The 14,272-nt window shown below is 32.1% G+C and overlaps 1 protein-coding gene across 2 annotated transcripts in view; it reads right to left on the bottom strand.

Moving 5' to 3' along the window:
- The window catches only part of EPHA3 (EPH receptor A3), a gene marked incomplete at both ends in the record, with an annotated part of 395,618 nt that overhangs the window by 368,571 nt on the left and 12,775 nt on the right, over positions 1-14,272 (bottom strand). For both annotated transcript variants that reach the window (XM_080696115.1, XM_080696116.1), the window contains one exon: positions 7,329-7,393. In XM_080696115.1, coding sequence (XP_080552241.1) covers positions 7,329-7,393 — 65 coding nt within the window. The remainder of the gene's footprint in view (positions 1-7,328; positions 7,394-14,272) is intronic.

Raw genomic sequence — 14,272 nt, 5'->3', positions numbered from 1 at the left:
ATAATTCCAAAATTAAAGGTAAATTGCATTATACTGGAAAGTAGAAAAGCAATGGCTATTTTATAGAGTTGTCTTTATGATTCATTCATTTAAAATATTCCTATTTTTTGCCAAGTGGAATTTATTTGAAAGATTCTGGCTTTATGTCCCCACATAACAATCAACATTTAAGTTTAAATATGAAGCTGACTTTAGCTAGCTTTATTTTAAATTAACTTCCAATTCACAGACTAGAAGTATTTTTAGACACATTAAATTAAATAAATCTGCTAGGCCAAAAGATAATAGATATAAGATAAATATAATCAATGTATATTATATGTGTATACATACTACCATTTCTCTTAACCTTATGTGTTCAAAATAATAAAACCATAAATATATAGCTGGTTGAAAAACAGAGTGGGAGTCATCAGATTACTTTTGCAGATATACAAAATTAGTGTGAGCTTGGTTATCCTTTGTTTTGTGAAAGCTTTAGTTATTCATCTCTTCAGACAATTTTAATTATTAGGAAACTAATGAAGAAGCTGTAAATGCTGTGAATAAAAGAACATTTCACAAAATGGGAATTGGCCTCAAGGAGCATTCAATTTTCTGGCTCAGAAAAATATTCTCCACATAATTACATTAGCATATAATTTTGAGCTGTGGAGGTACAGCAGGATGTACCTATGAGAAAGTAGATGAACTTAACAGGTGTAGTGCTTCTCTCGTGTGAGGCAGGGGCATTTAGGGGATAAAAATTGTGGGTGGTGGCTTGTGAAGAGTCCATAAAGTTTTAATGAAGAAGTGCGGTTTGTTCTGAAATTGGAAATGTTAATATTTGAGAGAAATTTAGTCACCTAAAATAAAATGAATACTTAACTACCATACTGGGACTTCTTCAATTCAAAATACTATGTTTAGATGATATGCAAACTTTAGTCACTGCAGATTTGATGGAATGACAATATGTGATGTCAAAGGTAATTTATTGGTCTCTTAATTGTGAATTGGGTGTCTACTGGCATCTTATACAACACTGTCAAATTTTCTTTTAAATTTCACATATGAAGTTTAGGCTCAGATTTAAGGAGCCATGTCAATGACTTTACCAACTGACTTTAGATTAAAAAGAGAAAGTCAAAGGTTATCTGTCTTAGAATAAGAAATTATATTTATAACAATTCCACATGCATTATCATACATATTTATTATATCTATATATTATATATAAATATATATACTAAGAGAATTATATATGTCATTGCTCAAATGTCATTTGCTTTAAGGTGCTGTGAATTACAGCTGTTCTTTTCTTTAGAGTGAAAACAAATGTTTTTAAACATTAATTATATCAGATCATACAGCAATAAAAGTTAGTCAGACTTCAAAAGCAGGTGTACTAATTCTAAATCATATGCTTATTCTATTTTACTACTCTGTTTATTATCTGTGACATTCTATTAAAACACTAAAAAAGGCAACCTGGGGAAATACGAATTACATTATAATATATAATTATGTGCTGGTACAGCCTTCATTTAGAAAAGAGGATATTTGACCAGAGCTAAAGCATTCCATTCTGTCAGAATTCCTTTAATTTGAAAACATAATGAATACTAAGAAAAGTGGCTTAAACAAGAAGGAAATGCACCCTTTTGTGTAATTTAGTGGTTTGGTAATGTTAGGGTTCTAGGATGGTTTCTCTGCTGCTCCAGACCCTGGGCCTTCACAGGGTGAGCCTTGATTGAGGAAATCCTTTCTCAGAGGTGACCAGAGTTCTCTTCCATTCTCATTGACTTCACTTACAGTTGCTTACACCAATCCCTGTCAAATGGCTGTGGTGATTCTGATTAGAGCTGAGATGAATTAATATTCACCTCATGAGTCTACAGATGGGCTATCTCCATAGCACATGAAAAGGTAAAAACCTGAACAATATCTACATTCTATTAACCAGGAGAAACCAGGGAATAGCTGTGAGGTGATCAACCAACTGTATTTCTCTTTGACCAAAGAAGGCTTTCATTAAATGCATTATTATTACTAAGGCACCAATAAATATTTAAGAAAATCTTTAAAATGAACAATTTTGATACTTCTTTCTGTCATCATAAATTTAATCCCTTATTTCTATGTTTTCTGTAAGTTGGCCCTGCCTATCATTCTCTCTCTATATTTGAGTTTTTAAAATTAAACTATGGCTCGTGATTGCTTTTTACTAATAAATCAGCATATAAATACTATCCTAAATGGAAAATATGTAGCACTGCCCCTTTGTTATTTTCCCTGTAATGATAGAAAAATTAAGAAAGTTTACTTGGCACATTGACCTTATCAAACAATCAGTTTGAAAAGTTTTTAAGTTGTTAAGTGTCCATTCGCATATAAACCAAACATTTTATTCCTAGCTTGTAATCTAAAAATACATATAGGTTTCTATGCATGTTGATCCTCCTCTAAGTCAATAATTTTTAAACTGTAGAATTATTTGCTAAACTTTCTGAATGTAATTATATCTAGGGTTCAAACAGTATAATTTATATAAATCCATAGGACTGGAGGAAGCAATTGCTTATGTCTACTTTACAAAAGTGAACATAGTACCAGAAAAGAGCTGTATCAAATAAAACATTTTCTTTGAAAACTCATGAGCTTCCAGATAATTTCAGCTTACAATTTTGGTATGATTCATGATCTTCATTCCAATAACAAAACAAAATAGAAGAATACAGTTTCATAAATTTCCTTCCGGGTTTTTGAAGAATTTTTCCCATGTCTAACACTATATACATAATACCATACTTTCCTGCTTAGTTTCCTTTAATGGTTGGAACATCATGTAAAAATAGAGATTGATGATATAGGTTAATGAAAAAGTTTTAGTATGAATAATTCTTTGGAAAAAATAGAAATATAAAAAACATGAAGGAATATGCAGTTTTGGCTGTTTTTTCAAATATATTAATTTTATATAATGTAAGTGATATAATTATTTCATGAAAAAGTTGTTTCAAATTTTAAATGAATTATTTGCATTTCATAATTTATAGATCCACAGATTAGGAAATGAGAGTTTCTGACTAGGGTATGATTAGAAGAGGAAAGGAGCTGATAACCTTCTATTGCTTTAGCAAACCATACAGCTTCAAATGGACTCCTATTATGACCCCCCTAATTCAGGGTTACCCCATCTCAACACTGATATTTTGGATCAGATTATTCTTTATTGTGAGATCTGCCATATTCATTGTATGATGTAACAGTAACCTCTCCCACCAGATGCCAGGCTTGCCCTCTCTCCTCTAATGTGACAATGTCCACTACATTGCCAAATATCCCCGTGAGGCAAAATCAAAATCACTTCTCCTCTCACCCCCTCATTCTGCTCAGAACCACTGCTATAAATCAAAAGATTTTCAGTGATTCTATATAGTATAGCATTGTTATATTTTCTTCTGAAGTCAACAATTTCTTTCTTCTTTCTTTCTTTCTTTCTTTCTTTCTTTCTTTCTTTCTCTCTCTCTCTCTCTCTCTCTCTCTCTCTCTTTCTCTCTCTTTCTTTCTTTCTTTCTTTCTTTCTTTCTTTCTTTCTTTCTTTCTTTCTTTCTTTCTTTCTTTCTTTCTTTCCTGCAGTAATGGAGATTGAACCTAGGGGCATTTTAACTTTGAGCTATACTCCTAGCCCTATTTCTTTATTCTTTATTTTGAAATAGTAGCTCACCAAGTTGCAGAGGATATCGCTAAGTAGCTGAGGCTGCTCTGGAAACTGTGATACTGTCTCAGCCTCCCAAGTACTGGAATTACAAGCATGCACTACCATGTCTGGCTTTAAAATAATAATTTAGTTAACCTACAGTTAGATGTACTACTTTTTATTAGCATTGATTAATTAAAACCTTAACAGGTTCAAAGAATTTTTTCAGCAATTACATGTCAATTTTATGAAAAAGCTTTCAGAAAATATATCACACTTCTTTTAGGTATTAGGTCTTTCTAAAAAGAAACCAACCCAAAATTTAAAAAAAAAAACACAAAACAAATCTATGCTTGTCAGATCCAAGGTGGAAAAGATTAGATAATAAAATTAATTGAGACTAAAGATGCAAACAATTTTACAAGGAAGGAGATTACATTCCAAACCCAAATTTTCCCTACCTGGCTTTTCACCTCAGAACCTGATTAGTTTCACAGAATGAAATGAAAATTAATGAATATATTTTAAATTTTCACTCTTATTTCTTAATGGTCATTATGCTTGGATAATATAGAAGAGAAATTTTAAAGAAATATATGCTACATATCACAAGACACTAATTTAAATATGTGATTTTTTTCCCTGCCTTCCTTCCCCATCCCTCCCTCCCTTCTTTCCTTCCTCTCTTCCTTCCTTCCTTATCTACCTACTTACTTCCCTTCCTTCCATGGCTTTCAAGGTATATTATACATTTTCCACCTATTGAAAAGATTTTTTTCCTAAATTTGTAATGTTAAATTTGGTGATTTTATAAAACAGAAATAGGGAAGTCACCAGTGTAGGGTTTACCAAGACAAACAATGAGGAAAGAGTCAAATTCCCAAGGGAAGATCTCTAAGGCTATGCGAAGGTAAAGAAGAAACTGAAAAATGTTGCCTGAGGAAACCAGAAGATTCCTAGGCCAAAAGGAAGTGGAAAGCTGAGCATGAAGTGGGAAATGTCAAAAGGTAATTTGTTCTGAGGACTGTATCTCAGATCTCATGAGCTTACGAACCTCCTGAAGGCAGATCTTGCCCATTCTGAGTCTGGAATGGCTGAGAGTTTGCATTTCTAATCCTCTCCCAAGTGTTGACATTATCAATCTATGTGTGCACCACACTTTGTGTAGCAATGTGCTCGACGTCGCAGTCCTCCACACCAAATGTATCCCAGGATATAGAAGTGCACTATCCTATCCTATAACAAAATCTCAGAGATCAAAAGCGGGAAATTGTTAAACCTTTAGTTTAACAATGAGAGAAATCATGTGCTCCAATTCTCAATACATAGAATAATGATAACTTTATAACTTCTTTAAAGGAAAACATAAATTGTAGCTTTGATATACAAGTTTATTTTTTCTTAAAAATTGTTTCACCTAATTCCAACTAGAATGGCAATCATTCAAAACACAAACAACAACAAATGCTGGCAAAGATGTAGAGAAGTGGGAACTCTAATACGTTGTGGGTGGGATTGCAAATTAGTGCAACCACTTTGGAAAACAGTATGAACGATCCTCAGAAGAATGGGAATGAACTTACCATAAGATCCATCAATACCACTTCTGGGTATCTACCCAAAAGAAAGCAAACCAAACTAATGCATTTGTATTTATATTTATAGCTGCACAATTCACAATAGCCAAACTATGGAAACAGCCAATATGACCATCAAGAGATGAATGGATTACAAAACTGTGTGATATGTACACAATGGAATTTTACTCAGCCATAAAGAAAAACACAATTATATTATTTACAGAGAAATGGATGGAACTGGAGGACATTATGCCAAGTGAGATTAGTCAGTCACAAAAAATAAAAAATCAGATGCTCTTCCTAATATGTGAAAGCTAGGAAAAAATTGGTCATAGGAGGAACTCTAGATGAAGAAGGAGATTCTACAGATGATCAAATAAGGTTACCTTAGGGGATGGGAGGGGGAAGAGGAAAACCCTTTAATGCAGATGATATACTTTAACAAACATATAAAAGTCAATCACTAAGCTAAGCACGATAAGGAGGAAGTGGAGAAAATGAGGCAGGAATTGGGTAAGGGCTAATCGGGTAATGTGTGCATATATGTCTCCACCAACCTTGTATCCCATTAAGATGTATGACTACAATGTACCAATAAAAAATTTAAAAAAGAGAAAAATGTGCATCTATTTGTAAAATGTTACTAGCATTTGTGCTTTTCTTATATCCTTACATAGTGGGCTTTCATGATATATTATCAAATGGAGTGATGAAAAATTCAAATTTCTAAAATAAAAATTAAGATTACATTTGACTTTTGAACAAACTAGTTTGAAATGAACTTTTCACTTCAATCCTAAGTTTTGATTCACTCTTTATGACAATACAGGCCATGCTTTTATTGCAATGATTTGATTTTTTTAACACCTATGGGAAAACCACATCCTGGCTTATTTCATACTCTCCCTTCCAAATCAACCAATGAAGACTTGATTATAGGTTTTGGCATTTTTTCAATGTCAAGGTGTGCCAGAAAGAGAAGCAGATACTAAGATGACAGATAGATGAAGTATCCTTGATGGAAAACATCCATCAGGTAGGAAGATGGGGGGTACCATACAAATTAGTGTTTAGGCACAAAAATATAAAGACTGAACACTAAAATTAAGTGTAAGTAATTATACTTTCTTTAAAATAAAGACTATTATCAAAGGAAAAAGAATGTATAATTTTTTCTTATGGCAAATGTTTTAAAATTGCATTTAGATGCACTTCAAAACAGTAACAAAAAATGAGATGTTTAGGCACTTATTACACAATCTTAGAGAAAATAAGAATGTTTCAAATATAGGACAATTTATACAGATAGAAGCACTGTGTGAATGTATGCCATTTTCAATATGAGCCACATAAAAATAAAAAATATAAAAAAAGTATTTGAAAAAAAATAAAACGTTAAATAAATAAAACATTATAAAATAAAAAAATAAAAACATTAAAGAATTGCCAAAAGCTTTTGGAGCACAAAAATACTACACAACTTAATGATGTTTGTTCTGTGCCTAACTCGGTAAAGTACAAAATTTATGGAAAAAAGTTTAAAATTTAAAGTCAGCACCATTTTTTTCTAAGTAACATCCCAGTGTTAAACTACTCAACACAAGTTTTAGATGTTTTATACAAATTACCTAAGGCAACCTAAAATAAATTCTACCTATTTGGAAGTCATTCTGGCTGATTTGAAGGTTGTCTTTGTAGATCATCATCCTCAAATCCATACTTTCTATATAACTTGAAATTTAGACTTTCTTATCATTTCGCCTATTCTGATCACGTCACAAAATAATGCTAGACAATCACACTTATGCCATCCACACAGTGTAAATAATAACTAAAACATGTAACTCATTCAAGTAACTGATAACTTCAGGTAAAAAACACTTTGAAATTCCCAGCAATTCCATGAAAAACAAAAGTTAGGTTGTGCTAGTCCATATATTGAATGCACCTCAAAATATAATTTCCACCAAGAGTTTCTTTCTGAGAACACACCAAAATTTCCTTCTGTTTTCTATGAGAGGCTAAGGATAGAATCATATTTCTATTAAATAGTTTTCTGAACTTACCCCATGTGATGGATAAGAGATCCAGCCCAGCTCCCCTTGAATTGTTTTTGAGTCCAACAAATTGACTAAAATAAAACAGAAATATGCAAATAAAATTAATATTAATAAATTATTTGAATTTGCTTATTTTATTATTTATTTATTTATTTATTTATTTATTTATTTATTTTGAGATACTGGGATGGAACCTGGAGCATTCTATCTCTGAGCTACACCAGCAGCTTTATATTTATTCTTTATTTTGAAACAGGATCTCACTGAGTTTCAAAGGGCCTCACTAAGTAGCTGAGGCTTTCCGCGAACAGCAATCCTCCTGTCTCAGCCTTCCAAATTTTGGCTGGTACTAGAAGTGTGTGCCACCACACCCAACTTATCTGCTTATTTTAAATTAATGCTGGCTATTCTTAATTTTGCTGGTCAAAAAGTATTGCAATTCTTTTTTATTCTAAGTTGATTATGAGTAAATAGAAGAAAATAACCATGGGAAAGGTAGTGAACTGAAAGTAATATTGGTAATTTCAGGCAGAATTATTAGAGGCCTAAATAAGAAACAATAAGAATGCAAAATAGGAGAAAACATTAATAGCAATTTGCTACAAAATAACTACAAAGACAATTAATTTGATAAATTTACATATGATTCCCATATAGATGAATATCTTAAATATATTTACATAATTAATATCTCTGTACATGTCATCATTATATTGTCCCTGACAAATATCAAATATATTATTCTGCAAGGTATATTTGTATTAATTATTGACTTATGTATGATAAAATGTTTATGTGCCAATTTGAGGAGAAAACAAGTCAGAATATGCTTTATAATACCCCCTTAGTAAAGGTTTTCTTATTTAAAGAAGATAGTATTACCCAACGGCATTAATGATTTTACTCACAACTTTGTGCTAGTTCTTAAAACTTTGTCTCCTAATCAATATTAATAGATGAACACCAAAATAACGTGTAAGGTTGCATTGTTAACATATTGTTAAAAGAGAAAGGCAAATTATTTTCATCACAGAATATTACTTTGTAATTGATTAAAAATTGAAACGCAAAAATATATTTCAGTTATAATTAATAACAAAAGGCTATTTTGATTGTCTATCTGATCTGCTAAATAATGGAAACTATGGTTTCACCTCATTCTTCTTCTAAATTATAAAACAACCCCATGATTGACTAATGGAAGACATAAAGGAAGGTTACATAAACTAAGCATGTATTATTAATATAAACCAGAGTAGGTGATCAATAAATTAAATAAGATAGAAACATTTTGGGGAGTTTCATACATACATATACATATATATGTATGTCTATACATATAACAAATAACTGTACATGCCCATGTGTTTCCTGATATATGAAAAGCACCATCCTTTCCTTGAGCATCTCAATCAGATTTTTACAAAGGAAACATTAAGCATATAAAAGGTTAAGAAAAAGTAATAACATATCTGGTAGACATTAAGGTGTTACGTTTTCAAACAAGATAAAAATTTAAAGGAATTTATTTGGTTAGCTGGTAAGATTTAAGAAAGACCCTTGATTATTGAAATTAAAAAATGTTTCTTAAAGTTGAATTCTCTGTTTTACAAGAGAAGGAAACGCATAAATTCAACCTAGTACTTTAGATTTGAAACCATAGTATATTAATCCCAATGAGAAGTAATTATCTTTGATATGAGAAGGTAACCCCTGCATGAATTATATAGTGTGATTTTCATAATTTAATTATATATCAGGATATCAGTTTGGAAATTAACAATGTGTGCTTAATTATATTATGATTATTACTCAAAAGTGATCAAAATCAGCAGCCAGGTGCAGTGGCACAGGCCTGTGATCCCAGTACTTGGGAGGCTGAGACAAACGATCACAGGTTTGAGCTGACACCAATCTCGGCAGTTTAGCAAGACCTTTAATAAATTAGAAGATTCTAAATCTAGCTTAGAGGTAAAATGCCCCAGGTTCAATCCCTAGTAACTCCACCTAAGAAGTAAAAAAATCTCTTTATTGATTAATCAATGTTATAAGAATACACTCTCGCCTTTAAATTAAAGCACACTGCCAATATTTATTCTGAAAAAACCACATTTAGTTCAACTGTTAGTCATTTCATTGTCATCGGTGGACTTCTCTGAGTTTTACATGAGATTTGCAGAGTAGAATTTGCTTTGACTGTATTCATAAATCATTAGGTCACATTGACATTGTCCTAAGGGATTTAAAATGGCTCAAGGTACAAACATGTGCATGGGATAATTGAATATGTACCATATGATGAATGTGTGCACTTCACGTGCCAAGATAAATGTCTGATTTAATTTCAATATTCATAACTGGGGGGAAAGTATTAGAGGCAAAGAAGACAAGATGCCTACATTGTCTCTACTTAGGAAGTAACTCACTGAAATGTAGTTTGCTAACTAAAAGCTAACTATCCTTAAGTTTTGTCTGCTGTTAGTGATAATAGGAAAAGGACTAGTCTGATTCCATCTGCTTTTGGTTTCTATTCAAAGGAAACAGATAAGCCAAAAGAATTTTGCCATACAGCCAATTAAAACAAGTGAAACAGGCAAATTCAATGTATTTACTCAGAAATTGAATGTTTAGAGCACTCTCCTTAAGCATGAATGAAGAAAACACAATTAGTATCACTAATGATTTTGACTCTGTTTTGCATCAAGCACTTAATGATTTCTGTCATGGTTATCTCACAACTTGCTGTGATGATAAACGAGATAAACTCAGTTTAAATCACCATGAGTTTGTGACATGCTATGTGGACCCAATGTTCTTGTAAAAGTTGTACATGTAACAAAAGTTCTATCTTGGTTTCTGAATTGTATTTATAATCTACCATCAACACATGACCTAATCAAGAAGAGTTGACATCAAAATACTTTTTAGAAGCACTTAGTTTAGATTTATAAGGTTCCCTTTATTTGTACCCAAGTAATAATAACAAAATTTAAGAATTGTAAACACTTTAAAGTCAATGGTTGCTAAATTGGGACTTCCCAGGACACAAACCTCAAGTCTGTTATCTTGTATAGAGCATCCTGAGTGCAGCAGAATGGAGATCAGAAGACAAATTTAATGAAAGTGGAAAGTAAATCCATGAGTCCTTTTCTGAACACATTGACTAAATATCAGGTTGCAATATAGAATCTTAAGCTCCACACTAAAAATAGGTAGAAATTTCGGTCACTAATATTTTCCCCTTTCAATGAGTATGCAGAATGATCATTTCCTTTCTGGTGATGCCACTGTTCAAATACTAGGACAGAGAGGACTGGAGTGTAACTGTGAAATACAATCATCACAATATTGCAGTCTGAGGTTGAAAGACAACTTATGAACCAGGCATGGTGCCCACTTGTAATTCTAGTACTTGTGAGGTTGAGATGGAAGAATCACAGGTTTGAGGAATATACATATGGCAATTTAGAGAAATTCTGTTTCAAAATTAAAAATAAAATAGAGTGAGGGCTGTAGCACAGAGATAAAACACTTCTGGGTTCAAACCCCAGTATATTAAAAAAAGACAACTTGGAATATGAAGTTATTTCAATTTCTAAAGACTGGAATTAACAACTGTCAAAATTGTGGATTTTAGCAAAAAGTGAGGAAAGTATTCTTTGGGGTCAGTGGGAATATACAGATGGCTTAATTCTTTAATAGTTCATGCCAATTATTTATCAAATACATAAATTTTTCTAACAAGAATTCATATTATAATGATGTGATTTCTAAGTAACTTTAGTGCATTGCCTGAAAAAACATCATCATTCATTCCAGAATATTTTCTATTCAAAGAACTATATGGTATATATTAATTTAAAAAGTAAAGTGTTTTAAATCAGAAATATTTAAAAATTCTCTGTAAGTTGTATTTATGTAAGGTTTTTGGGGGGGTCACAATTATATTTGGAAATTCCTTCCCTGAGACTAGAAGGATATAAATCTGGATTTTGTTTCATATGTTTTACTATTTATAGTCTTACTGCTTTTAAATAAAGGTGTTTGAACAGAGAATGAGTTTGCATCCACGAGAAGGGGAAGGCAGTCCTTGCTTGGACTCTTGATGTGAGCACTAACGTGAGATCTACTGAATAAAAGGAAATGGGTGTCTGGTAGGAAGAAGAAGGCATAGAGTGATGTAAAGGAATAAAAACAAAGTATAAGTAAAATGGCTTCACTGGGTTATAACAACTGCAGGAAAGGAGTAACCAGCGTGCTACTGATTTTACCATCATATTCCCCCGCTCACTGGAGTGAATTACCATACCCAAGAGTGGCGTTCTACCTACCTTTCCTATCTTTCATCAGAATGGTGAGATTCAACCAAAAACCCGTTCCTAATCATTGCTCATTTGTATTGGTAATGTCATGAAGAATTGCTGATGCCAAGAATTTATGCCATCTTATCTTCTCATGAATTGGAATGCACTAAGGTTTTAATTAATTAATTAATTAATTTATATTTGCAGGTCTGAGGATGGAACCCAGGAGCATTCGACCTCCAAGCTACACCCCCTGACCTATTTTTTATTCTTTATTTTGAAACCAGGTCTCAATGAGTTGCAGAGGGCCTCACTAAGTAGCTGAGGCTGTCTGCAAACCAAGATCCTCTGGTCTTAGCCTCCCAAATACTGGGATTACAAGCGTGCGCCACCAAGCTCAGCAGCACTAAGGTTTTTAAAAGGACTCAGTTATTAAAAGTTTAAAACAAATGTTCTCAGTTCATAAGGACAGATTAGGAACTCAAGATCTACATGTCTGGAGTTTTCACTCTTAGAAAATCATAGACACACAGAGATTTTTTTCAAGGTCACTTCAAAATTCTGACTCGTAGCTACTTAGACTGACAGTTACACTAACATTCACAACTTGAAAGATTCTTTAAGTGCTGCAAGTAAACAGTGCTACAGGAATGGTAGAAATTATATGACACAGTTTCCTACTGAAACATAACATCTTTTCATATAAATATGCATTGTGGTTTTGCTCTAGTTATACCTTATGAAAATCTGATATTATATATTTGATTTTATATACACATAAAATCATATATTTGAAGGTAAATGGTTGGTTTTACAACAGTAGACATATTTTCTTGTGAAAATGTCCACTACAAGAAGCCTCTATAGTCAAACACAAATAACTAAAACAACTACAACAGAAAAAGAAAAGTCCACTCTTTCTTTACATTTTGCTTTTACTAAAAAATTGCACTTTATTTTCTATTCACACCATCACTGGAATTGCACAAACCACTTTTTTTTTTTTTTTTGCGGGTCTGGGGATGGAACCCAGGGGCATTTGACCTCCGAGTTACACCCCCTGCCCTATTTTTTATTCTTTATTTTGAAACCGGGTCTCACTGAATTGAAAAGGGCCTCACTAAGTAGCTGAGGCTGTCCGCAAACCACGATCCTCCGGTCTCAGCCTCCCAAATGCTGGAATTACAAGTGTGTGCCACCACGCCTGACTAAACCACATTTTTATCTTTATCATTTTCATCAATTTCTTTATAAACTTAGTAGTTTGGATCAATATTATAGAGAGAAAGGGTCCTTAATCTGGCTCTAAATGATACTTAAGTATCACAGATAGAAGAAAATGATACAGGAAAAAATACATTTTGCTTTTGCTATTGCAATTCTCTTGTCAAACATAAGGAGAGTAAGAAATAAACATTATTTCTGAAAAAGTGCAGCAAAGCTCAGTTTTCCAGGTTTTTTTTTTGTATGTACCACAACATGCCATTAAGAAGAAATGTAGAGCTATCACATTTGTTGATGTACTTATTTATTTCAACATAAATTTTATCTACTGTATTTGTATATTCTTAATTATTTCTGTGGGCTTGTTTTTATTTATTTTATATCCATCTAATCAAAATTAAAATAGGTTTCAATAGATCTGATAAATATCTTAGAGACTAACAATCCTAAAAATGTTATTTAGACTATAAAAGAAGTCATTTATCACCTATCAATCTTTTGTGGGTAAATTTTTCTAAAAACAATGTTAAATTTAACAAACATTTTGCATCACAGAAACATTAAGTTATGGCTATGTCTCTATCAAATTACCAAATAAAATAATGATGTGATTGAAATTTAAAAATCTGTAGTACTGAATATATTTGTGAAAAATCTCTTGTCATATAGCATCTTAGTGGTTTCTGTAATATAAAATTTCTGAGAAGACTGCTATATTATCAATTTATTCTTTTTTATTAGTTTTTTTTCCTAGGCAATAATTTTGGATTTGCTTCCATATAGATCTTAATTATAAAAGAAATTATAATTTGCTGCCTCATCTTTGCCATTAGCAGAGAGATCCCCTTGGAATCAAAACACACAGAGTCTCACAGTGAGATGTCTGTGTTTTCGCTGCTGGAGTGGGTCAAGGAAATAACATGGACCAAAATTCCACTTGAAAACTGGATACTTCAACAAATGTAAACTGGATGCCGTTAGTAAAGTGATGAAGTTTCCTTTTTTATTTTCTTTTTTAATCAGACAAATCTAAAGTTTATACTGTCATCAATACTACAGTGAAGAAAGAAACTATCAAAATATCTATATGGGGCATGTTTATAACCAAATAATCCTTTCACATAAATGAGCAGAGATGTTGTGCTGCTGATGAATCTTTATAAACAACCTCAACTTTAATCATAGTTTCTAGAATAGTAGGTTTCTGTGTCTATGCATTATCAACTGAAATATAAATCATTTAGACAAGGAAAATGTGTTTCCTCAAATGTGGAAGTGTCTAAAAGAATATTAATAATTATATAAACAGCATATTACAACAATGTTTGCTTTTTAAAGTGTTCTAGAAACAAACCAACTTGTTTACTCAAAATTTAGAGAGACATTTTTTGAAAGAGTGAAGGGTTATAAAAGGGAACATAC

Source organism: Muscardinus avellanarius (assembly GCF_963383645.1).
Source record: "Muscardinus avellanarius genome assembly, chromosome: 5".
Lineage (NCBI taxonomy): Eukaryota > Metazoa > Chordata > Mammalia > Rodentia > Gliridae > Muscardinus > Muscardinus avellanarius.
This window is presented reverse-complemented; position numbering and strand designations above follow the sequence as displayed.